Raw genomic sequence first — 25,699 nt, forward strand, 5'->3', positions numbered from 1 at the left:
ACATCTTCTGTCAGAAACCACAGATACAACAGGGCACCCAGAGTTAGCCAAATGGGGGAGCCCAGAGCTATTGTGGGAGTGGGTACTGGACAGCACAAGTCGGGTAGGAGGTCCAGAACGGACATTTCCAGCTCCAGAGAAACCTGACAAAAGCTTCTTCCTGTATGCGTCACTTGTTACCATTAACATTACTGGAACTCACCATCGGACACCCCTCCTAGCATCTTCCTGGCCTATCTGGGCACAGAGTAAAGACGACAACAAATGGTTTCATAAGGAAGAGATGCAATATCCTGTTTTGAATCCTTTTTTTTAGAAATGATTAGGGATAATCATGAGTTTTAGAAAATTGTGAATTGTTTTAGCTCCATTCGAAGGGAAGGACTTGCCTCCGAGCTGTGCCTGATGATTCTACAGTATGGCACAACACCTGTGCGACTTCTAATTTGGTTCAGTCTGTTATTTCCTGTGGTCATGTGGGAATCTGAACAAACCATTTAGAAAATCAGAAACATTAAGAAGACTGAAACACCAGTGAACTTCCAGAGCTGTGTGGACTGTCTTCTACAGGTCAGAGAGGAGATGTAAAAATGGGACTGTAGAGAGAAGCATGGTTATATGTCTTTCCAAAATAACTAGACAATTCATTAGGCATATTTATGACCAATTAAGACTGCCACAGGGTCAATGTGTTGAGTTGTATAAGAATTAAGCATTAATTAAAGAACACAACATTTGTACAGAAGCTGATTCCCACACATCATTGGAAACTAAACTCTCTCCAGCTATCAACTATGTGGTATTAACTGTTGTAGCCCAACAGAGCTACCAAAGAGAAATTGTTAAAAAATTATCTGTAAACTATTAAAAGCTGGAAGTCATTATCGATACAGATATAAGTGGTTTTTGTATATATAATGACTAATATAAAAAAATCACATTAATGACACTTTTGGTAACGTGGTAGAATGTACAGAGTCCTGGCCTTAGAATCAACAGATGGAGGTTTAGCCCCAATTTCGCCATTTGGTTTTTTGCCATCTGACCTTAGGGAACTCATTTGGCCTCCCTGAGTCTGTTGAAAGGAAGTAAAAGTGCCTCTTCCGAAATATCATAGTTATTATGAGGTTAATGTAAGAGAATATGAGTGAAATGTTCTCTAAGGTCTAAGTCTGTTAACACCCAAGATTATCTTTATTGGATTACAACTGTAAAATCTGGGACTTTAACATTTCAGAAGATACTGGCTTAGCTTATGTTTATCACTAGGCATTGATCTTTTCCCCATTTGATTTCTGTTCTTGGTATATATGTTTTTGTGGAGGGAATCATTTTTAACAAGCCTTCAGATTACCTATTTTATTTCTGAAGAGGGCAAAGGGCAGAAAGTATGTTCATAAAATAAGAGGAGGAAGGTTGCTAGAAGTTACCACCATGGCTCCATCCCCACAGTGAAGTCTGTGGGTTGCTCAGAGGAAAGGCTTATGGAGTGGCCATGAATGCATGGCGATGGGCATAAGGAACCTCTCAGGGCACCTTGCCACTGTGGCTCACTTTGGTTAATGTTAAGTCTAGGGTTCATATTAGCCAAATGTGAATTTGTTATTATACTGTTTATTGATTGAAACCTTATATAACCCTGTTCGCATTGAAATAAAGGAATCAGTTACCAGACTCAGTAATTAGTAACATAGAGATTTTAAGTTCCTTAAGGTAGAAATGGTGTGTTTTCTTCAGGGCCATGATAAGCCAAACTCAATGGACATTCTCTATAGTTCCAACAAGGTTGCATCTTGAAGTATCCGCTGTGTTCAGGCAGGAACTCACCCCCAGGGAGAAGCTGATCATTACCTGTGTTCTAAAGGCAATTTCATATGGAAACCTCTTTGAAGCAGAAGGGAGAAGGGTTTTAGACTGCTCAGGTGGATCGAAACAGGAAATAAGAGTGGCGGAGATGGAGTGCGGTCTGTGAAAAAAGAACACTACCTTGGGGGAACACCACAACTACGTTTGACTATACAATGCCAAACACACACGTCATCTCCCTTGGCCTCCAGTTCCTTAGTTATAAAATGGATAGACTACTCTGTGCCCAATCTACCTTAGAGGCTGTTTTAAGAATCAAAAGGAAGAAAGTTCAGGACTTTGTAAGCTCTCATGCAGCAGGATGAATGGAGAGTGTTTAAGCGGTCAGTCTTCAGTTGAGTACCTCCCAGAGTCCGCGCCCTGTGTGGTATTCTGAGAAAGAAAAGACATTCTGTGCCTCGAAGGAGAAAGAGAAGCAGAGGCAGAGACAAGAGAGAATAAACCCAAGTAGTTCATACCTAGTGCTGTTTGGGTGTAGAGACAATAGTGGGGATTCAGAGGGAAGAGGACAGCTTTAGGCTCAAACGGCCAAAGAAGAGGAGAAGAGATTTGGCATAGATCCTGAAGAATGGATATTATTTTCACTGATGGGGGGAGACAGGGAAGGAATTCCTGGCCTAAGAGGTAGTGTGAGCAAAGGTACTGAGCAGGTAAATGCAAGACAGATTCAGGAGATGGTGTGAAAAGCATTTGGAGTGTAGGGAGGGCAGTTATGGAAGATCGGTTTGTGAAGGTTGGGACTCAGTTGTCACAAGACTTTCCTGAAAGCTACGTGGTCTGAAATTTATTACAGAATCAAGCAAGTTTCTTGAATAGTAACAATAATAATAATAATTTATATTGACAAGGCACTGTATATTTTCAAAGTATTTTTTTTTTAAGATTTTATTTATTTATTCGACAGAGATAGAGACAGCCAGCGAGAGAGGGAACACAAGCAGGGGGAGTGGGAGAGGAAGAAGCAGGCTCCTAGCGGAGGAGCCTGATGTGGGGCTTGATCCCATAACGCCAGGATCACGCCCTGAGCCAAAGGCAGACGCTTAACCGTTGTGCCACCCAGGCGCCCCTCAAAGTATTTTTAAAAGCACTGCCCCATTTGGTTCTTTCAGCAGTTCTCTAAGATGGGGATGCCAAGGATGAGCGTGCCCATTTGACACGCGGGCAATGGAGCCTCAGAGACATCATGTGGTTGCTTCAAATTACAGAGCACGTAAATGAGGGGTGGGAGTCAGTGTAAAGACACTGTAGAAAGAGGAATCTGGCAGCAAAATGCAGGATCAACTAGAGTGGGGAGAAAATAAGAGAGACCAGTTAGGCAGCTGCCCACCCATTGTCCCAGATGTGGGATCTCAGTAGTCTGTATCGGCGTAACTGCTGTCACATCGGTCGGGGGAGAGAGGGTAAAGGAAGAAGTCCCAAGCCTGATGATCGGCTCTAGGCACTAGAGGCAGAAGATCAAAGACGAGCCCAAGAGAGGTGATGCACTCACTAACTCTGACTTTAACCTCTGAGGACGTGGAAGCGTTCCTAAAAATAAAGAGAGGTCCAAGGTTCAAGCCTGAGTACCTAGCTGAACACCAGCCTTCCCCACACCGGTTCTGTATCCTCACCTGGACAGGGTGCTGGCCATTCCTTTGCTTGACCTTCCTATGTAGCCCTGATCACAGCCTCCTTAGGACCAGACAGGTGCACTGTGAGCTCCTTAGTAATTGTAACGGCCCCAGTGCCTGCACAGAGCAGTGCCTGGTCATAGTCAAAGGCTTATCTATTTAATGAATAAATGAATGAGTGAATGAATGAATGAATGCCCTCACAGTTTTCTTCTGAAATCTCAGGTCAGGTCCTATACTCTTTTCCCTGAAAGTCTTCAGTTGTTCGCATATGTCTATAAAATAAAGTCCTAATCCCTTTGTATGGCATTCATAGCGTCCCGCCATCTAACCCGCTTTACCTACGCCAGCATTTCCCACCCACCCCGGGGTCTCGCGGTACTCCTCTCCGCTCCCAAACACAAGCAGCAGTTTTGCCTCTCTGTCCTTTTGTTGATAAGAGGTCTTCGATCTAAATGCCAGTCAAATCCTACTGCTCTGTAGGAATTCCGCTCAAATGCCACCTCCTCAGGAGCACCTCTCCACCTGTCTCGTCAGGACAGTCCCCCTCGTCACTTCCCCTGCACTTTGCATTTGCAGGCCTCGTTCAGGGCTCGGCTCACGCATCCATCTCCCTGACAGGTTTGCCCCCACGGGGCCTGGCAGAAGGGTGGCACCTAGTAAGGGTTCAAATGAAGGAAAGGAAAAATGGCAAAAGAGCCGCTCTGGGAAGAAGACGATGAACTTCATTTTCACATTCTCTGATAAAATTTACCACTTTGCTACAGATGTCTCTCGGTGAAAAATCAAATCCATGTCAACGTTGTACATTTTTGCAAAGAGGTTGCTTCCCTTTGCCTGTCGAGAGGCAGCGTCAGTGTACTTTAATATCCAGGTTTTTCGTCTTCCTTACTCAGCAGAAAAAGCCCAAACAAAAGGAAGAAACTGACATATTTTGGATTGACAGATGTCAAGGGACACTACCATCTCATTTCCTTATTGATTAATTTGAAGGTAATTTCCTGGTAACCCAGGCTTCCAAAAATGTATTTTAAGTGGCATGTTGGTAAAAGAAAATTAATTTCTCTGCGTTAAACTTGCCAGCTTTTGAATTAATTGCATGAGCATAACAATCAATTAATAAATGTTAAGCAAACAAGGGAAAATCGGTCAATTAAAAATGACAAAATTGATTCTGAGGGTAGATAAACCAAAAGACTGTCCTAATGCTCACTTTGAAGTTTGGATACCCTGCCTCTCTGTACAGTCTACCTCCCACTTTCTACACAGCATTCAAATTGCTGAAGCTTTATTATAATTTCTTATAAATAAATTACCACCTAAGCCTTCTTCGCTGCTTCAGAGGGATTAAGGAAATCAAACATAAACAGCAGTCCTCCACCGGCTACGAGGAGAAGGTCATTGCTTTGGGAAAGTGTGCCGCCCACCGTATTCTGCAGAAGTGTTTTAGAAAGGGAGCCTGTGCAAAGTGGGCCACTGTTCTCTAAATGTGTGCCAACGCTCTGTCAGGAAGAAGCTCTATAGACTGCCTTTCTTTCTCCTGGTCATAAACTCAGTCAAAGATGTCTTCCAGAGAGCGGGCCGAGCGAGGAGTGGCGGGGCCCAGGGAGAGTGTGTGCCTTCTTAGAACATTCAGATTGAACCTTCTCGAACACAGCATTCTCTGGACTCTCACATTTGGGGCTGGACATGGGCGGGGAGGCATGGATTTCTTCTCCTGGCCTGGATTTTGAAAATGGCTGCCCACACTTGAAAAGATAGATGTTTTGCAAATGATGTCTAAAGAGAATATACAAAGGATAGAATTTGTCCCGTGAAAATACCTGCATAGGCTTTATAACTGCATAGGGTTATTGTTGGTGTTTACCTGGCCTGCTATGCTTGCCTTTAGTCCCTACTCAGGATGGGTTTTGTCAGAAAATAAGCCCATTGTCCTCTCCCACATGGACTAAAAAAAAAAAAAAATCAGGGATTCGAGCGTGTGCCTCACTAATTTCTCCATTTTGCCAAGGGCACGTTTCATAACAGATATGTATAAAATTTCTAGAACTATTTATATTTTAGCAAATAGAAGATCTCCAAATAAAGTGTAAAAAAAAAAATGGCACTGAAGAAGTGTGTTTAAACTTCTACATCCTACTGAATCTTCACTTGAACGTTGACAATCTCTCAGTCTTAATATAACTAAGATCAAAACCCATCCCCCATGCACCAGCCCTTTCCATCGTAGCACATGGCTCCATCCTCCATCCTGAGACTCCAGCCAAAAGCTCAGGAGTGTCCCTTGAGCCCATTCTTTACCTCGGACCCCGCATTGAATACATTAGCAAATTCCAGCATTTCTGCCTTCGAAGTGTATCCACGACCCAACCATTTCCCACCGTTCCTTCCTGACCTACCATCACCTCCCCGACCTGGACCTCTGCAGAGGCCTCCTTTCCTTGGCCTTCCTGCTGCCGCTCAGGGCCCCAGAGCAGCCATTTGCAGCAGCCAGAAACATCAGATCTCAGCACTCCCGCTTGGTCCGTCCTTTTCATCACTGTATCCCAGAGCCTAGGACAATGCCTAGCAATATACGAACCTCAGTGATTCTTGCCGAATGAAATCATGCAGTTTGGGCGAGGTGCACAAAGTGCTGCGGGGGCATTTGGATGTTTGGGAAGCACCATCGGACCAGGTAGAAACCGGCAAAGACAAAGAGACCTGCCCCTGAATCTGAGTCATCCACACACCCGCCGTTCCACGGCTCACCTATCCCTCCCTTCTGGAAAAGGAGCTATCGGGGGAGTGGGCTAAGTTGGCCCACACTGCCTAAAGCCTCTCCTCTGGGGTTTATGTCTGCCTGAACCAAAGTAAGCATAAAAAAGTCAAGTGCTGATCCTAGTTCTTTAAAACAGTCGCATACGTACTTGGCAGTCATGATAGCACAAGTCACTCCAATAATCAAAAGAATCATTACTTGTTTTGCTAAAATCCCAAGGAAATCGCACAAGATGTGATATTTCAGCACTAATGAGGTTGTGCCTGAAGAAGTGCGATTTTAATTGTGATGGATTTAGAGAATCCATTGCAGCACCGCAGGAGAACAGCACGCCTTTCCCAGTTCCAGGGAAAGGGCATTAATATCCCATGTTGTTGTTTTATTTAGTCTTCGCTGGCTGTGTGGAGAATCACCTAAGGTGGTGGTAGAGCTGCCAGGGACTACATCAAATAGAACCCTATAAAGAAACTTTATTTTCTCCTCCCGCACTACGAACAGAGACTGCACAACGGAGGAATATTTGTCTTGAGTTGCCTTACAAGCTACCAGACTGATCTGCTCTGCCACCAACGGTTCTGATCCTGACAACCTTCCCACCACCTTCCATCCTCCAAAGGTTGAAAGTCACCACTTTAGTCCAGTGGCTCCCTCGGCCTTGACACTGGCAGATGGAGGAGAGGAGTTTCTGCAGAATTCTCCTCCATTCCCAAGACTGATCTGGGTTGGGTGTGAAAAGCTCCTGGTGGAAGTCTGCATGTGAGCAGTGTGATTACTTCATTAGAACCCTGTGCGCTTCAAGACCCATATGCTTTCAAGTTTCTTTAAATGGTATTAGGGAAAAATATCCTCAAGGCATTATTTTTAAAGGGGACTTCAAACGTTCCCTGAGCAAAAAAAAAAAAAAAAAAAAAGAACTATAGCACGTTTGAACTCCAGGGGGTTGCAGGAGAAATCTTGCTTAGCAGGACTGAAAACGGGACCCTCTCTTCGGTTGCAGGGGGAAGTAAGTGTTGGTCACAGGCAGAAAGGAATTTGAAATGTGGATGGAGGAAGATGCAGAAAATCTCCAAATCCTTGAACCCTTACCATAAAATAGCTGAGAAGAAGAGGACTTGAGGAAGGAATGTTCTCATATTCAGTGGAATAAAGAGAACTGAACGCCACCCCCACCCCCACCCCCATTCTGCGTCTTGCAGAATGCAAAAGGCTGCAGGTTCTGGCCATTTCTTCCATACAGGAAACATTTCTAAATAACCCCCCCTTCCTGTGTCACATGTATTCAAACACAGTTAAAGACCTGGGAAGCAAGGCTACGGGTAGGGGAGAGCTCTTCATCTTGAGTTTCCCTGCAAAGGGTCTGCTCCAGAGGTCAAATCAAAGAAACGCTTCAAGTTGAAACCCTCCTTCTCTAAATAGATCCCAACCTGATCTCATTTAATGCATTGATATCTGGTTTCTTAGGCATTATGGTTGCGGTATTACATATCAAAAGGACTCTTGAGAAATTCCCCCGAATTGATAATTCTAATTTCTTATGTATAACTACTCTATATTCACTCAGAGGACAGCTGCATTGTATGCTAAACCATGAATCGTAGAAATTGGCCCCTTTGTACGTAGGTTTGTATTAAATCGAGATGCTCTCTTTTTTTTCCCCCTGTTTGTTCCCACACTCGAGTTCCCGGTGTCAGTTTGTATTTGGCTTCCTGAGCGTATGAAAGTTTTCCTCGTGCTTATGATGTTCTTGCCAAGAGCACACTTGCAGCAATCTGCACAAGAACAGTCTTTGTGCCAATTACTTCAAAAAGTATTCTTTAAAATAAAAAGAGGGAGGGGGATTTTTTTTTTTTTTAAGGGAACTTTCAGGTTATAGCGTGATGGTTTCAATTTTAATTTTTGAGTCAGTCTTCCTGAAATGATGGCTTGGAGGCTCTGAAGTGTGCATCTTTGGTTTGTTTTCTCCTCTCTCTCTCTCTCTCTCTCTCTCTGTTAAAAGCCTTTCTACAAAATGGAAGTCCTGATAAAGACATAGGAATAGCAGGGGAATCAGGAGTGTGGAGGAAACTGCTGTCGTTGCTGACACCACACCCTCATCTACTTAAACAGCTTCGGAAAGGAAACTGCTAGAAGCTTGTTAAAGAGTTTCCAAATGTGTGTCTGTAAATGACTCTCTCTAATCATGGCTGAATAAACCAAACGCAGCAAATGAGCTGGTGACAGGTACAAAAGTCACATGAGTGTTCTGAATCGCATATGCTGAGTGGATAATAACCCATGTCAGGGCCGTGGGGTCTTTTGAAGGTTAAAATCCTAAATTTGATCGAGTCCTTTATATGGAGAGATATAAAGACATTTGGGAAAACAGAAGAGGAAAACAGAAGGGAGAACACCCAGCGAAACGCACGATCCGTTGGGGGAAAAGGCACTGGGCAAGAGATGAGGACACCGCTTTCCTGCCTGTGCCTGCCACTAACTGGTTTGTGTCCTTGGGCAAGACGGGCACCACACTGGCGTCCGTCGCCACACGTGAGACACGGGAGGGTTGCTTGAGGCAGCCTGCAAGGCCCCCATCTCCAGCGTCGGTCTTTCTGGGATGTTGAACACAAAGAGGTTTGGGCACAGGGACACATGTGTTCTCTACATAAAGAGAGAAGCTTTGAGAGGCGTGTCATTACTAGAAATTACTCTCATGAAGGATGAAATTTAGGGTTAATTAAGGCAGCCTTCTAAAATATTAGCTGTAGCGTTTGGAGAGCAGGTTAAGAGACGTTTAAGAAAATGACCTTTGCTAGTCCGTGCTCAACACATACCATCTGCTTCCCCAAAATCCATGGAGGTTGAGTTGAACACTTACTTGAACCTGGTTGATAGCTTCAGGCCTCCCAAGGAATAGAAACCCAGAGAGCAGAGACAGACAGTTACAGAAGTTTAGGGCTTGGACGATGGATCCAGGCTGCATGTTTCAAGATTTAACAGACACAACGCTAAGGAAGAGTCTCAGAGGCCACGTAGGGAGGCCCACTCACTTTCCCCGTGAGGAAATGGATGCAGAGAAAGGAGGTCCTTGCTCTCAGACACACAGCAACATGTAGCCTGAGTGTACCAGGAAAACTGAGGAATCTTGGCTTCAGTCAGTGTGGTTTCTCGAACATATTTGGGTCTCAAGTGCCCAGCGTAAGACAGTGCTCTTTGTTCCTGCATTACTTTCTGAGCCCCACATACCTACTGCAGCGTCCTGCGGAGTGACCATTTTTAGGTTTGATCTTTCAGGAGTGTTATGTCTGTATTCGGGGAATATTAGGGTTCTTATTTTCTACAGAAATATTTATGACCTATGTATTCACTTCAAAATTATTTAATTATCAGGGACGCCTGGGTGGCTCAATCGGTTTAGCATCTGCCTTCAGCTCAGGTCATGGTCCCAGTGTCCTGGGATCGAGCCCCACGTCGGACTCCCTGCTCCGTGGGGAGTCTGCTTCTCCCCGCCTCACACTCTCTCTCTCTAATAAAATCTTTTAAAAAATAAAAAAATAAAAATAAAATTATTTAATTATCAGAAATACAATCATTAATACTTGTGTGCTTGAGGGAAGCTGTTAGGGGAAATGGTTGCTGCAAAAATGTATCGGCGCTTGAGACGGCAAACTTGCCCTCCACAAAAGCCAGCCCAGCCATCCACACGGATAACTGCGGTTCTGCCTCCTCAGAAACTGAGCAAGAGAGGGGTAGCTGACTCCTACGTCTAAGAGCTATTTTTTCTAAAGGTTTTTCCTTTGTTATCAAAAATAGTCATTTCTTCTCCTGTAGACCTTCCAATTGGGTGGAAAGCATAGAACAAGGCTGGCTTAACATTTTCTCACGATGGCAAAGAGCTCCCTGGAACTGCTGTCTTCATGCAGAGAAGCACTCAATCTATGGCGCACAGCTGTCTTTGGACATTTGTTGCAATTTCGAGTGTCTATGTATAAATTCTGCTAGCGGACTCAAGAGAAACAAAGGCTAAGGAGACTAACTTAGAACAAGACTAGTTGTTCGACTCAAGACATTTAAGTAAAATGCACATTCAACAAAAGTGTTAAGCAAAGATCATAAATAGAAAACTTTTCATTTATATCTTTCCCAATAAGAGTTCATGGGTTCTGAAGCAACTATATAATATGGTAGAGTATTGGGGCAGGGATGGGGGAGGAGTAGGTAGGAGTCAGGGAGCCAGTCTCTATTCGTTATTAGTCACGGGACTAGTTCTGAGTCTTTTCTTTTTTTTTTTTTTTTTTTGAAAGCCGTTGGAAAATAAAATTGTTACACTGAGAACTGCCTCTCCGTCTTCAAGACAGTGGCACTAAGCCACAAGGGTCCTCTTGGGTCCATGAGGGCTGATACCCCCCTCCACAGCAAGTGACAGAGGAATGAAAAAGTTGCCCTCTACAGAGGTACGATGGTCCTCTGTCCTTCTCCAGGAGACTTTAATAAAGTAACTGAATCAAACAAAATTTGATCAGATGTGTATGGTTCAGCCTTCTTGCTTTGCCCCTTAACAATTTATCGAGGTGTTTCTACCCATGGTCCTGTTTTATTAAATGATATTTGAAGTGTTCCACTCTCTGAGAAAATGTGGTTTATGTCTTTGGCATACATTTACATAATCTTGTTAAGGAAATCCCTCCAGCTTCAACTACCCCAATAAAAAATCTTATCTCTGGTAGAAGAAAGACTGTTTTCTCCAAAGGGAGCAAGAAACAAATATGGGGTCCAGACCCATTTTGAGAAACTAAGGCTGTAATTATAGTTATATTTTTATGTTATGTATTTGAAGTTTGTTAAAAGAGATGGATGAGAAGTAATTGTTATGTGTGGAGGATACAGTCACATAAGAAAAGAATGCTGTAGCTAATGTTTTTTAAATGTGGGCTTTAAAAATAATTTTTTATTTGTTGCCTTGGAAAATATTTCTACATTAAAAAAAAAAAAAACCCCACCGAGGGTGATAAATCACCAGCAATCTCTCAGCTCCCCACCAGAGCCATCAAATTAAGGGTTAACCTCTCAGGGTTGCCCTGAATTAATCAGGAGCTAAGCCAGGGGCAGGCTGGGCGAGGGGGAGGGGGAGGGGATTGGCAGAGCTCGACCTCCCCCAAGAGGTTTTGCAGCACAACAGTGCAGCCCACTGTGGCGTGGCCACTGAGAGAAGGCAGACCTTTACACAAATAAAGGAGTCTTGACAGGGCTCCCAAGGCTGCTCCCTCCGCAGCCCTGTGCACAGAAAACACAGCCTGATCCTGCGAGAGCCCAGGGTTCCCGCTTATCGTGCACGGGTCCTCCATTTTCAAAGGACCAAGATAAGGGGTTGTGTTCTATAGAGCAGGGTCTTTTCTGCAGTCCAGATTTACTCATAAATATATGTCCGTCTTTCTTTGCTCACTTAGGAGGCAGTCTGTGATCAGCCTCGAGGTCATCTTCATTAACATCTCCGGATTGGTCCCGCTCTTTAGATAGAGAGGGCGCTGCAGGTGGATGGCCCAGTGCTTTGGGGAATGCAGATTCCCAGGCCCCTCCCTAGATTTAAAGAATCCACAGTTTTGGGGGTGGGGCCTGGGAATCCACCTGATTAATAAGCTCTCCATGCTTGTGCACATTCAAATTGAAGAACCACTAACCCTAGAGGTTTTATGGTTTTGTTTTTTTACCATGAATCCCTGATAGCAGCATTAGGTGTTCGGGGCTTTCTAATTTAAGGAACGAAGTATGTTTTCCCTTGTGTACCAGACCCATTTAATCGTGTTACTTGTGTGAGTCGACTTGATCTATAACTTGAGGAATGCTCTTACTCACGCTTGTATATGAGTCGTTTCCTTCAGGACTTAGAACCTCCATGAGAGTAGAGAAGTTAGCCCCAGCTTCCTCCCTTCCTCTGTTTTCTGTCGTCAGAAATGCCCTTAACCTTTCCAGCCTGTCCACTTCCTGACCCCACCTTCGCGGAGTCTTTTCTAGGAGCCCCAGCAAGCATCTGACTGGCGGTGCTCCAGTTACATCCTTCCTCCCACTCCCCTCATTACCATTCAAACCAAATGGAGTCCCTGAGAATTAACACTTGCTCACTGTAGCCCTTTTATCCAAGGACTGGCTCCAGCCAGGGTTCCTCTTTCTTAACTTCGGCCAGGATGCTTCCCAGGGTCCCAGTCTCACCTCCTCTCTTCTCTCCCTCCAGAGTCGCCCTTAAGTGGAGCCCATCTGAGACCCTGCCTACGTTGTTGCTGGTCTTGTTCCCAGTATTGAGAATCCGTGATCTTAGAGGAGTTCTTGGGGACAAACTCCCAGAAAGCCCCACACCACTGTGTGGTTTCTGAGCTGGTGGCCCTCTAGCTGATGAGGACAATCCAAGACCACCTCTCCTGTTGCATCCCCCTTGGGGCCCTGACAAAGGTCTGCATTTTCACCTGCTCCCTGCCACCACCTCATTCCCCCCGCCCCTGAATCTCACCTCCCCACAAATCTCACCTCTGCCTTGAGAAGTTATCTTTTTCCTCTTCTGCCTTTTCTTCTCCTCCGTTGCTCAAGTCCCATTGTGAATTATGACAAAGCCTACTAGAGTAGAAGCAGTTTCTAGAAATACAATCTGAGATCCTGGAAAAGGAAGGGAAATGGCCTTCTGCTCTTCTTCTGCCCTCACAGGGTCCAATGAGGCCTCCTTCAGTTATGAGCCCTTTTCTCTTCTCCATAGAGTTCACCTCTCTGGACAAGTACTTGGTCTCAGCTAAGCTTTTTTCTTGCTGTTTTGTTTTTTGTTTTGGTTTGTTTTGTTTTTCTGGGGGCGTGGCACAAAGACAGACCGAGGTGGCAGGAGTCAGACAAAGAACTTGCAAGAAGTCATTCACATGAGGCTGTTACCTCACACTGGTTTAGATTAAGTTGTTATGCTGTAAGCTAGATGTTTAGGTTCAGAAAACCTGGCTGAGCCCTTATCTTTCTGTGGGTTGGGGGCCACCTCAGAGCCCCCATCACTTAAAAATAATTAGCTGACTTTCCCACCTGCGCTAGTGATTTGATGATCTGTATGCTAAACCAGACTTCTGCAGGGGAATAAAAGAGAGAAGACCAGAGGGCCAGAAGGAAGCTTAATTTTTAAGGTAAATTCGGATTCCCTTAAAGGGCAAGGGAAAAATCTCTGAAGATTCTCTAAGCCCAGGGAATCCATAGTTTTCTCACGCCTGCAGCTTTTTTGTTCCTATTTGCGCAGCCCCATTCCGTACTCTACATTATATGTGGAAAATAATGCAAATACTTAGCATTTCCTTTTGATAAAGCAAACGTTTCACATTACTAGTACTGAAATTTATTCCTAAAAGAATGGAGAATAGCTTCCAGATGTATTTTTCTGTCACGGACTTTTTTTCCTTAAGTATCGACAGAGGGGCAGTTTTATCGAGGTCTTTGTGATGGGTTTGTTTATAATGAGAAGATATTAGTGGAGCACATCTAAGTGTTTATCGCTAACAGATGACTGAAAAGAGCATATGGCAGGAAGAGAAATATATATTTGTCCAAGAAACGTGGCTTGTTAACACTCCCACACTCGTCCTAAACTCTGCGGACATGTACTTAACGGCGTCGTGCACATCCGCTGGGTGTATCAGAAGAAAAAGAAAAGTCAAGCCATGATTCCTTCAATATGGGACTGTCAAATAATCCTAATTTGGACATTTTTATCAAAGATGGTAGGATTGCAACTCAGAAACCCTGTGCATTTGGCTTTGCTGGGGCTGGCGTCTGGGCAGTGCTGTGTAAGGGGTTTGGAAAAATACAGGCTTTAGCATTTTTGTAGAGCTCTTTATGATAAAACAAGAACAATGAAAGGAAGCGTGAGGATTGAGCTCTTATATAAAATTGAGCTCGGGGGCAAAGAATCTCTTAGTTCAGAAATCTCTTTTGAAGAATGTCTGTAGATTAGATTTAAGACCAGCCTAAGATGAACCTTTAGAACGCAGAGGCAATTTTTACCTGGCATTGGCCAAAACCAAAGCATTGTTTCAGCTCAGATAGGACCCGTAAAACCCTATTGATTAATTCTTCAAGTAAACTCTGCATTTATTAACTTGCAACTGGACTCTGAAGCTCCTGCCCCCATCATGGAGTTGTAAGCACAGTGGGGGGTTTGGGGAAGGCTAGTGCTATAGCGCAGTAAAGGCCACTTTATGGAGCAGTAGATCATAGAATTCTCTAGAACTTTTAGCGGGAACCCTAGGTATCATCTCCTGATTCTTATTCTCCATTTCTTATCTGAGGAATGCTACCCTGGACAAACTAGATGACTTGCCAAAATGACCAGACCAGAACTAAAATAAAATGTTCCGTCTTCCAATTCAATGTTATTTCTATGCCATAATAATCCATTTTACAGTAACTATGCTATTTTTATAGTTTCATGGTTCTTGACGTAATATTGGTATTTAGGCTTATATATTTGTATTTAAAATCATTTCCCATTCATCTACTTAACTTTACAAAGAAGCCATCTCATTCTTTGGGATATTACCACTGGGACTGGTAACAATATGGCAAGCTTGGCATTTATGTCAGAATGGAATCGTGGGTGAAGAAAAGGGGGATTTAGAGTTTTCAGAAATTTTTTCTTTTTCTTTTTTTTTATAAAAGTCACATGATAGAGCAAGAGAACCTCGATTTAGAGAAAAAGAGAAGTTGCCTTAGGTTTCAAATACTCAAAGCAGGGGGCAGGAAGGGATGCTTTTGCTCTTCTCTCCTATTTTCTCCATTGGTAATTCCATCGACCTTCTTGGTTTTAACTGGAGGGGGGGGGGAATCACCTTCCAAAACTAGTCCTTCAACTATCATCTCTTATGTATCCAACCCCTTTTTCCAGCTCTCCCCAGGAGACCTTGTCCAGGACCTCTCCAAGCTGCTCAGATACAAAATGTCCACAGAGAAATCTGTTTTGTCCATCTGTCAGCAATTCTTCCATTCAGTCTATCGTCGTCATCATCATCATCCTATGAAACAGGCATAAAATCATGGTTCTTCTTCCCAGGTCCCAATTTCTACTGCTTCTGCCTGCCAGTTGGGCCCATCTCTGTCTCTTCTCCTGCTCACACCAACTGAAGTGCTCCTGGAGCCCTGGGCGTTCCCAATAGGTTCCCTTTCATATTATTTGTTCTAGCCTGAGAACCCCTTTCACCGTTCTATAATCCTATCATACATCAACAATTTATTCTAGGCCAGTTTCACATAGCCTTCCTAATCCATTCTGTCAAAAGTATTCTCTACCTATCCCAACTCCCCAAGATCTTACTCTATATCTTTCTTATGGCACACACTTGGAACTTAACTGAAATTGTATTTGTGAGCTTATACACTCTATGTCCGGCATATATGTAGGCACTTTATATACATTTTCACTTAATACTTTCAGCATCCCTGAAGACCTAGAAAGACCCCTACCCCCAGAGATCCATATTTTACTGGTGTTGGGTACATCTTAGACATAGAGACTTTTTTTTTTTTTAAGTAGGCTCCACACCCATCATGAAGCCCAATGCAGGGCTTGAACTCATGACCCTTAGATCAAGACTTGAAATGAGATCAAGAGTAAGTCACTTAACTGACTAAGCCACCCACGTGCCCCTGGACATGGGACTTTTAAGTACTCCCAGGGTAATTCCAATGTATAGCATGGTTGAGAATCACTGGTTTAACTCCAGACCCATTAGCCAGATATTCTCCAATAGTAGGTATCACCTTTGAAGCTTTAAAGAACAAACGAATGCTACACCCCAGCCCAGTCCTATGGAATTAGAATATCTAGGAGACAGAGTCTGGGAATCCACAGGATGATAAAGCTTCACAGGTTATTCTATCACATAACCAGGATGGAGAACCACTGTCTTTGTCAGACACTGTATCATCTTCCCATAGTCCTATTTTACAAGTAATTACACATGTCTCCTCCTATTGTGTCATCTGTAAACTCTTTGAGGACAGGTTTATATTCGAGTCACTGTTGTCTGCTCCCTCGCACCTAGCAAGGTCCCTTGCACATAGTAGGTTTTAGAAACTGAAGCACCAATATATGTCCTTTAATGAAAAAAACAAAGATGCCTTTTTAAGAAAACAAAGATAGCTTTACACAGTACTTCTTCTATGCCAAGTTTTTAATCTCTACTACACTGACATAGAAAGTCACTAAGTCATTTCAGTTCTCTGAGCATCATATTTGCATGTCTGTATAGTGCCAGGGCTGGGACTTGAACTCAGCTCTTCTGACAGTACCCTGGCCTCTGTACCTCAGGTCCTCAAAGCAACTACAAAGTAAAAAACTCAGCTATCTATGTATTCACATACCTGCTATCAGACATGTTTCTAAAATTTAAACATAACCAGTCACATGGGAAAAAAATGTTTGCATTATGAAATGGATTTGGAAAAATATATTAATTTCAACCCAAAACTTAAGTATGGAACTAAATAGATATTCCTTTCTTCTCATCAATCTCAACCTCCCTCACCTCCAGAGGAACCTATAGGTAGACAAACACACCCTTTGACATTTCTTTACTGGTTAGTTACCTCATTAGGTTTTTTCCCCTTCATCTTAGTTTGTACTGCTTCTTGAAGACGTTTCAAATAACCTGAGCTTCTGGTTATCATTGAAATCTTTTTAAAGACTCACATACAGTTTAGTGAAGGTAGTAAATTGATATCTGGTATAAACTTGTGATGTTTCATTCAGTATGCATATGCACATAAACATAACAAATTTGAAATGAAACTCAACACCTAGAAACCTGGATTCTAGGCTCTTTTTGTCATTTCTGAGCTAGGTGACTCTGGGCAGGGAATGAACTTTTCAGAAGCTTCTTTTCCACCTAAAAAAATGAAAGGGAGAAGGACCTAAGATAGACCCTCCCAAATTTTCTTCCAAACATGACAATTTATGATCCCCTAAGAATTCATTTATTAGGCTTTTGGTCAAGATTAAATTAGTCATCAATCCTGATCCACTATTCAGTTGATATTTTAAAGGGCAAACAGAATTATAAGGAAATCTGGACACTTCTTCACAAGGTAGAAAGTGTTCACCTCCATTATCTCTTTTCATTTTCATAACATACCTGCAGAACACTTCCTTATTATCCCCATTTCACAGAAAAGAAAATTGAGATGCAGACGGTTGAGTGACTTGTGCTGGGTAACAAAATCAGAAAATGACAAATGTAGGGGCGCCTGGGTGGCACAACGGTTAAGCGTCTGCCTTCGGCTCAGGGCGTGATCCCGGCGTTATGGGATCGAGCCCCACATCAGGCTCCTCCGCTATGAGCCTGCTTCTTCCTCTCCCACTCCCCCTGCTTGTGTTCCCTCTCTCACTGGCTGTCTCTATCTCTGTCGAATAAATAAATAAAATCTTTAAAAAAAAATTTTTTTTAAATAAAAAAAAAAAGAAAATGACAAATGTGGACCCCCACGGGACCCAACTTTTGACCCCCGTCAGCACCTCGATGGCCACAGTCAATGCTGGAGATGGGGCCCAGGTAAATGTGATATGCAGACGGCTCTCCCCAGTAGCCTCTGTCCCAAAATGTTTTCTAGGCCGGAAGCCCATAAGTGGCTTTGGAATAGAATACGAAGTAAGGGTTTATTTATCATATCATTTCTGAGTGCATATTTTCTTGAGCATTTATAGATCTGTTTTCCCAAGAAGCTGAGAGCTCCTGATAAAACACGACAGATAATGACAAATGAGCACCTATGTTAGCCTAGCTGGGAGGAGGCCCAGGGACTGTTAACACCCCTCCGGTGAAGTTAATCCCATTTCTTTTAGCCATTTCTTTATTAGTTGATGAGGTCTTACAAAAATGTGCGTCTGTGATGGTGTTTTAGCATCCTTGCCTCTAGGAACATTTTCAAATATTCATAAAGTCGCTCGTCTGACCAAAGCTTGAAGCAAAGGTGCATTAAGTATGAATTTTAGTCAACTTCAAATGTGGGTGGTCACAGAGCTGCTGCTGAACTATCCTCACTAATCCTCCTCATCGGTACTCCGGATCGGCAGCGCTGGGTGCAAGTGTGAAGGGGAGCTGGGGAGAAAGGTATTACTTAGGACACCAGGACTCTGAAGGGCAGCCCCTTACGCTTTGATCCTGCCTCTTGACTGACAGCTGTGTGGCTTGCTTTTGGAAAACTGAGTAACTTAAAGGAAACAAAAAACAAAATGAAAAAGGAATTACCAGTCAAGGCCCTGGGAAGGAGAGCAGAGGCTCACTGTTATTGGTCCTGGGTGGCCAGAGACCCACTTCCCACTTGAATTCCTTATGGCGAAGAGGGAAGAGTACAATCTCAAAAGATGGTTTGGTGCTCAGTGGTGCCTTTTTGGAGAGGCAAACCAAAGGCCGAAACTTGGTTAACTACTAACCCAAGCTCCCTGGTACAGTGAATCACAGTGATTACATCTACAACTAGTTTTGGCGGGTCCCCCACCCTGTAGCACGATGCTAGGAACACAGCTCGAGTACACACACACACACACACACACACACACGAGACACACACGCGCAACTCCAACACCCTCCTTCCCCAACCCAAGCACACACACGACTTCCGTCATCCCAAAGCATACAATCCTTGATGCTTTTCCACCCTTTTATGATTTTGTTTCCTCAAAACATCACTTAAGGAAGTTGACATTATGGCTGTCCTTCTATGTGAAGTTTATAAGCAAGGGGACTTTTTCAAAGGGCGTCTGTAAAAATACCATTTCAAATGTGTGAGGAAGATGAAGCACTTCTCTTTGGTTCTGGGTGGCTTGGACTACCTATGGTGTACTTTGCCTAAGAAACGGAAAATGACAGCCCAGCATTCGCCCACCTGTTTCTGCACGCAACCAAAATAAGCGACCAAAATGGTGCAAATTTCCTGACTCTATTTTAGAATGAGCTCGAGGAACAAATGATAGGCCAAAGTCTTCTGACCCTCAACCCCATAGGGCGGTGCAGTAAGTCGCAGTAGTACTGGCAGCTCAGTCCTGACAGGGAACATCTATGCTCAGGAGGGCCCATCCGTGTCATTGCCACTGAGACTTGTATTCGCTGGAGTCTTTTGGCCTTTTTGCATTATTAACACCCCCCACCCCCCAGGAAAGCTCTGGGCCATAGGTCTGAAAGGAGATAGCCATGTAATCCCACTCAGTACAGATACGGAGAGAGACGGACATCATCCCTCAACAAGGGCAGATAATGCAAACATTTCCTTTTGCAGCTCATTGCTCAACTTTCTGGTCATTTTAACTGGTTATACACTTTCTTGCAATGTAAAAAAAAAAGAAGAAGAAGAAGAAAGAAAGAAAGAAAAGAGAGAGAGAAAGGGAAGAGAAAGAAAAAGTCCTGAAAATAGCAATAGCACAGTAATAATGCTGCCTGGAGTAAAGCTCAGCCTATGATATTCTTTCTCTTTTGTCCCTGCTTTGGGGACATTGAGGGCACTTTGACAGGCATTATGATTACAGAAGATACAAGCTAATGTTGGTTATTCCAGATGTAATTTTGCAATTTCTCAACAGAAATACTGTTGCGTCCCAGATGTAAATGTGACTGTGTCTCGTCCTTAATGTTCTATTACAGGTGATTCACATAACAGGCCGGCTACGACTGAGGGTGTCCCTATCTCACGGGAGGACCGTTCCCAGCCAAATCATGGGTCTTGTGGTTGTGGCTCATGCCCTGCCTCCCCCCACGATCAATGAAGTCAGAATTGACTGCCATATGTTCGTCACTCGAGTAAATATGGACCTCAATATCATTTACTGTGAAAATAGGTACTTTGTTTTTGTTCTCATTTCCTATTGTGTGTTATACATTGGTGAAGGTTGGTGTTTGCAGCAGTCTGAAGGATTTTACTCTCCCAGTGTGGCTCATTACAAATCCTGATCTTATTTTTAATGGCTGCTTGGACTGACACCAAACATGCTTTTTATTTAAAATTCACATTGCTGTCCTGATTTACATTAGGGACCACAATGGAATGGATTGGGATACCCAGGCATTCATATGCTATAATTAAGACCCATCTTGGCCGAGAACCCAAGGAGACAGCAGAGCTAAGACATTCCTGGCAAAATTATGCCATAAAAGGTATCTCCCGATGCTTCAGTCAGACCCACTTCCTGACTACCGTACGGGCCCAGTCTCACAATGGTCAGTGTTCATATAGGCATTCAGCACATTGCCTTAGCTGCTTGCCGGGCTGCTAGGACACATGACCATAGACTGGGTGGCTTAAACAACAGACATTTACTTCTCACACTTCTGGAGACTGGGAAGTCCAAGATCAAGATAAAAGCTAATTAGGTTCCTAGCAAGAGCCCACTTCCTGGCTTGCAGATAGCGGTCTTCTTGCTGGGTCTTCACATAGGGGAGAGCGAGAGCTCTGGTCCCTTCCTCCTCTTATGCGCACACTAATCCCATCATGGGGGCTCCATCCCCATGAGCTCATCTACAGCTAATTACCTCCCAAAGGCCACCCCCCCAGTACTATCACATTGGGTGTAAAAGCTTCACTATATGAATTTCGTGGTGGGACGAACACATTCAGGCCACACAATACATGTAGGGGGAAAAAAAGAGAGAGAGAGAGAATTTGAGGCCCCCAGAGGGAAGAGGATGAAAAATCTGCAAAACTATTAAATAAAACTTTGTAATCCTGAGGATTCTGCTTTTATAAATTAAAAAAAAAGAAAAAGACTCGTCATATAAACGACTTGACAGTCCTTCCTTAGCACTGAGCTTTGATAAAAGGACTTTTTAACCTCTGGTTTAAAAGTTCACTTTTTCCATTAAGCACAAAGCAAGGGACAAGGAAATGGGACAGTGCCCCTCAGACCTTTCACCCGCAAGTCACCAGCCCATCATCAGACAGATGTGAAGAAGAGAGAATTGTGGGGCGCGGGGAGAAGAGGGAAGGGGACCCGCGCACGTGTCAGCCACGGGAAGGAAGCTTCCGTGATACCATCCCACCTGCTGGTGCCACGGGCACAATCCCTGAGGCAGTTTTGAGAGGGTGCTTTTGGGCACAGATGACTGTCGGGCACGAAGGCAGCGTGTGCCCACCGAGCCCCGGTAGTGCCTTTGGAGGCGAAATGAAAGCGCAGAAGGGTCAAGCGGCTGGGGGAACTGCCCTCTCCGGGGCCGGGCCGAGAGGGAGACGGCCAGCCTCTGCGTTCAGGCCCCTGGGAAGCACCGAGGACGCTGAGACCGAGTTAGAAGGGCCTACCATTTCCGGTCAGGACTGGATTCAGAGGAAAGAACTCACCGGGAGAAAAAGACACCCGCCTGAGCTGTTAGTGCTCCGTGGGGTAGACGATACCGCGGACCCGTCCCTCTTATTTAATACGTGACTCTAAGGCTATTTTTTTCAAGCTTTGTGGCATTTCTTACGATTTTTTGCAAACTGTGTACTTGGTTATGTGTAAGGCATTCCGGAATGGCAAAAGAATATCAGGAAAGACAGCTGAAATGATTAGCTAGGGTTCGCAAGTGACGATAAAGATCGTTAGCGTCTGCCGAGCACTGAACCACACAGCCGGCAATGTGCAAAGCTCATTACATACATCATCTCGTTTGAGCTTCGCGACAGTTCTGTGAGACGGGTGTTGCCACTGCCTTAGCACCCGCACGCAACTTCGGTGTAGAGAGAAAGGGTAAGTGATACGTCCAAGGTCACAACTGGGACTCAAGATGTGCCAGATTTTTTTTAAAAATAGGCATTTAACTGCATGGGGGCTTTCCTGCACGCCTGGTCACTTTTTTCTACAGAAGTCGGGCTAACTGGTAAGGAAGCAGTCAGACTAACCCCTGAAGGGGGCCTCTCATATCCATGCATCCACTAAGGAACACAATTCTAGCCCATGAAGCTGTTCGTTCTGATGAAAACTACAGAATGCTGGGGATGGAGCTCCAGCCCCGGGAGGCAGACAGAAACTCTGAGGACCTGTGGCTTTACGTCTTTGAAAACCTACGTAGGGCTCCCTCGATTTAGATTTACTACCGCCACTCCCGCCGAAAACCACAGCCTCGTCGTATTTACCTATTCCCGGTGATTGTCCTATCCCAAAACCCTCGCTTAATTTTCATTCCTGTGAGCACAGATTGATTAATTCTGCTTCATGGACCTGAGTGCCTTATGGTGCCACTCCAATAATTGAGATCATTTTCTGTGACCCACTTTAAGCTTTTTTTCTTTCCTTTAAAAAAAAAAAAAAAACTCTTTTCCACAACTCCTTATTAGCCAATACCATATAGCATCATTTCCCAGCTGAAGATGCTAGAAGTTATTTAATAAGGACCCGTGTTAACAGTAACTGCTTATTCGATGTGAGGGCAAAGCATACCTTGTGCGCCAGGCAGGGCGCTCTGTTTATTTCGTTTCATTCATTAATCCCCTCACCAGCCTGTGAAGTTGTTTTTACAAACGAGGAAAGTGAGGCTCAGCGTACAAGGTGCCGTCAGGATTCTGATCCTGATATAGGCCATCGGACTGGTCTGGGGCTCTCTACACAGATATTAAGAGGTCTCTGGACACGGAGCTGGTCACGTTCGCCGCGGTAACAGGAGCTGGTACATAGGAGTGCCTCAGATGGTTTGAAGGATTTCGTTCCAACAAAGCATAAACTGAAGCACATCTTCCCTAAAGTACGACTGGCTTTTTCCCCAGCATCTATGGTTCAATTAGGGAATTGCTAAGTAGAAACACAAACCCTCTCCCGGACTCCGCAGACCGTTCTCCTCTGCATTCCCTAGGATGCCCGCGGACAAAGCCGACATCAGATGCTTTCAGCGGAGCTGGCACATTTCAGAAACACCAAGGAAGGCCTTGTCGTGACATCCTTGTTCGCTCATTTGCAGAGAGGGGGTGTAGACTGTGCTTGGAAAGCAGCTAATGGTTTTCGGAAAACACCAACTAATCTGCTTTGTACCAGAAAACCATGGGTTTAGAAAACTCTTTATATTGCCCCATTTCATCTCAGCTTACCAAGAATTCTAGTTTGGCCAAAAATCTTATTTAATATTTAATATTAGCTGTCGAGAAATTCACTCACTGGGTAGTATAATTTAATTATATCCCACATTATTCTGGTTTGGTTTGGTTTGCTTTATTTTCCTGCCTTGGGGGTCAGATGGAACTCTCCAACTGTGGTCTCATAGGTTTCTGAAACATGTCATTTCTAAAGACTCACTTCCTATTTGGAGATATCATAAGCCCTAAATGGTAAAAAGCACAGGGACGGTAAAGAGAATAAATTAAACAAAAGATAGATTCTATTCTGGACCGCCCAAAACCAATCTGTACCTGGACAGGGAAGAGGATAATGCGCGTGTTGACATCTTTGTGTAAATCAGGCAGATTCCCCAACATGTTTTCCAATTTCTGTTCTATTTTTCTGTGCTCCTGCCCGAGGACATTGATGTCTGGACAATCAATGACACAGCCTTACACACACGTACAGCTGAGCACAAGCCTAGAAGAGCTGCTGAAATGGTTTAAAAGTTTCTGTGTGGAATCCACCACAAAGTACGAGTTAAAAGGGCCAGGAGTGAAAGCCGAGCTCCCAGATGACTAAGACTGAAAAAGATAATACCCCCAGGCATCTGTATGTCTCAGCATTTAAATTATATCCCTTGAATGCCAATTTGGACTTTGTGCCAAGAAGCAGTTGAAGCCCTTTTTCATGGAAATACCCAATAGAAGACCAATCTGTTTAAATGAAAGGTGTCTCTAATCATTTGGTATCAACATAACATGTTTTTATTTTATTATGTAACCTTGAATTATCTTGGCCTCTAATGAGGATCTCGCATTGTTACTGATTCTCAATAATTTCCTGGAATTGTGTTGTCCAAATGTGTATTCTGATGCCAAAAAAAAGAAAAAACCTGTCTCATTAAACACAGTTGCTGGGTCCAGCACATTTCCTACTTTTGAAAAAGTCCGATATCCGTGAAAGAAATGATCTTGTCTATCCGTAAGGGCTTTCCCTTTTCCCTGGCGGGTACCCCAGTATAACAAAAACTGTAAGGAGACTTGTTTCTAAGCCATTTAACAATTTCTGCACTTCCCCCCTTCTGAATTCCGGCCTGTGTTCTTCTCTCTGCAGGATCAGTGATTACATGGACCTGACCCCTGTAGACATCGTAGGAAAGAGATGCTATCATTTCATCCACGCCGAAGACGTCGAGGGCATCAGGCACAGTCACCTGGACCGTAAGTACCCCTGGGCGTGCGAACAGCCTGGCTGGTGTCCTCTCTCTCTGATGCTTGTTTGGTTTCAGCGCTGATCGCCCCCTTCATGTCTCGTGCATACATGTGAGATGACCGTGCGCGCAGAGAGAAACAGTGAGACAGAAATCACTCAACTCGTGTTGGAATTCGATTGAAAGTTGGAACTCAGGTCCAGAGAAACTGCTGGATCTTTAGGCCCTTGCCCGGGATTTTGTGCTCGCTTGTGCTCGCTTGTGCTCTCTCTCCCATAAAGTGATGGGGGAAGCGTTGCCTTAAGTGCTTTCTTGACCCTTTTATTTTCTAGAGAGTGAGATCCACTCTGAAATTTGTGGTCTCTGTTTCAAGATCTATGTGGGAGAAGACAAGTTCAAATAGACCAGCGCCTATAGCAATTCCTACTTGACTGACCGCAAAACTGGGGCAAGGGGAAGCCGGGGCATAGGGGCAGAGCACATGGTGTGGACACAGCCCCTCTCAAAGGCGACATCTTTTCAGTGTATTTCTGGAAAGGGGGTTATTCAGAGGAACAGACACCTCCATCCCCCAACTGCTGGGAGAGAGAAACTCAGCTCTCGGAGTCTCATTCCCAGCTCCTGATTCACAAGCTGACCTCCGAGGCGCCTTTCTTGGCATTTAAAGACAGAAGGTCCAACCGTGTTCTGGCCTGGTCTGAGCAGAAACCCACACCATGTCCCACACAGCCTTCCCTCATCAAACCCAGTGGGCTGTTGCCACCGTGTGTGGGAGGGCTCTGACAGTCCCGTAAGCCACGAGGTACTGGTCTGCGGAACCTCTTAGGAAGAGGCTGCCCCCTTTCCAACTAGAGGTCCTTTTGACGACCGATCAATAGACTCTTCTTCCTAAAAGATGAGGGCCCAACGAGCTCGTCTTCCTAGAAGGTTCTAAACCCCGTTCTGAACCCCGGTTTTAAATACATGCGAGGTGCCACAAATGAGAAACTCCAGCTTGACGGTCAAGTTTTCCTGTAGCAACACTAGCCAGGTGGCGTCTGTATTTACCTCCTCTCCCCTCTCTTGTCGTGGCTGAGGGGAGCTATCTCAGGTCTTTCCTGCTCTTTGCAGTTATTTGCTCGTTTTAAACTCACATCTTCAAAAGCATAATGGCAAGACAGTCAGCCAGGCAGAGGCTCCGAGTGTGAGCATCTTGTACTTTTTAACCCTGCATT

At 44.3% G+C, this 25,699-nt stretch overlaps 1 protein-coding gene and 1 long non-coding RNA gene across 3 annotated transcripts in view; one reads left to right on the top strand and one right to left on the bottom strand.

The window, feature by feature from the left end:
- NPAS3 (neuronal PAS domain protein 3) overlaps positions 1-25,699 on the top strand; it is an 817,945-nt gene that overhangs the window by 769,649 nt on the left and 22,597 nt on the right. For both annotated transcript variants that reach the window (XM_087859047.1, XM_087859046.1), the window contains 2 exons: positions 19,860-20,053; positions 24,389-24,495. In XM_087859047.1, coding sequence (XP_087715173.1) covers positions 19,860-20,053; positions 24,389-24,495 — 301 coding nt within the window. The remainder of the gene's footprint in view (positions 1-19,859; positions 20,054-24,388; positions 24,496-25,699) is intronic.
- The window catches only part of LOC148107109 (uncharacterized), a 246,574-nt gene that overhangs the window by 134,288 nt on the left and 86,587 nt on the right, over positions 1-25,699 (bottom strand). The gene's annotated exons all lie outside the window — the stretch shown is intronic.

This window comes from Ursus americanus, chromosome 35 (assembly GCF_024610735.1).
Source record: "Ursus americanus isolate L20-20 chromosome 35, mUrsAme1.1.p, whole genome shotgun sequence".
NCBI classification, from domain to species: Eukaryota; Metazoa; Chordata; class Mammalia; order Carnivora; family Ursidae; genus Ursus; species Ursus americanus.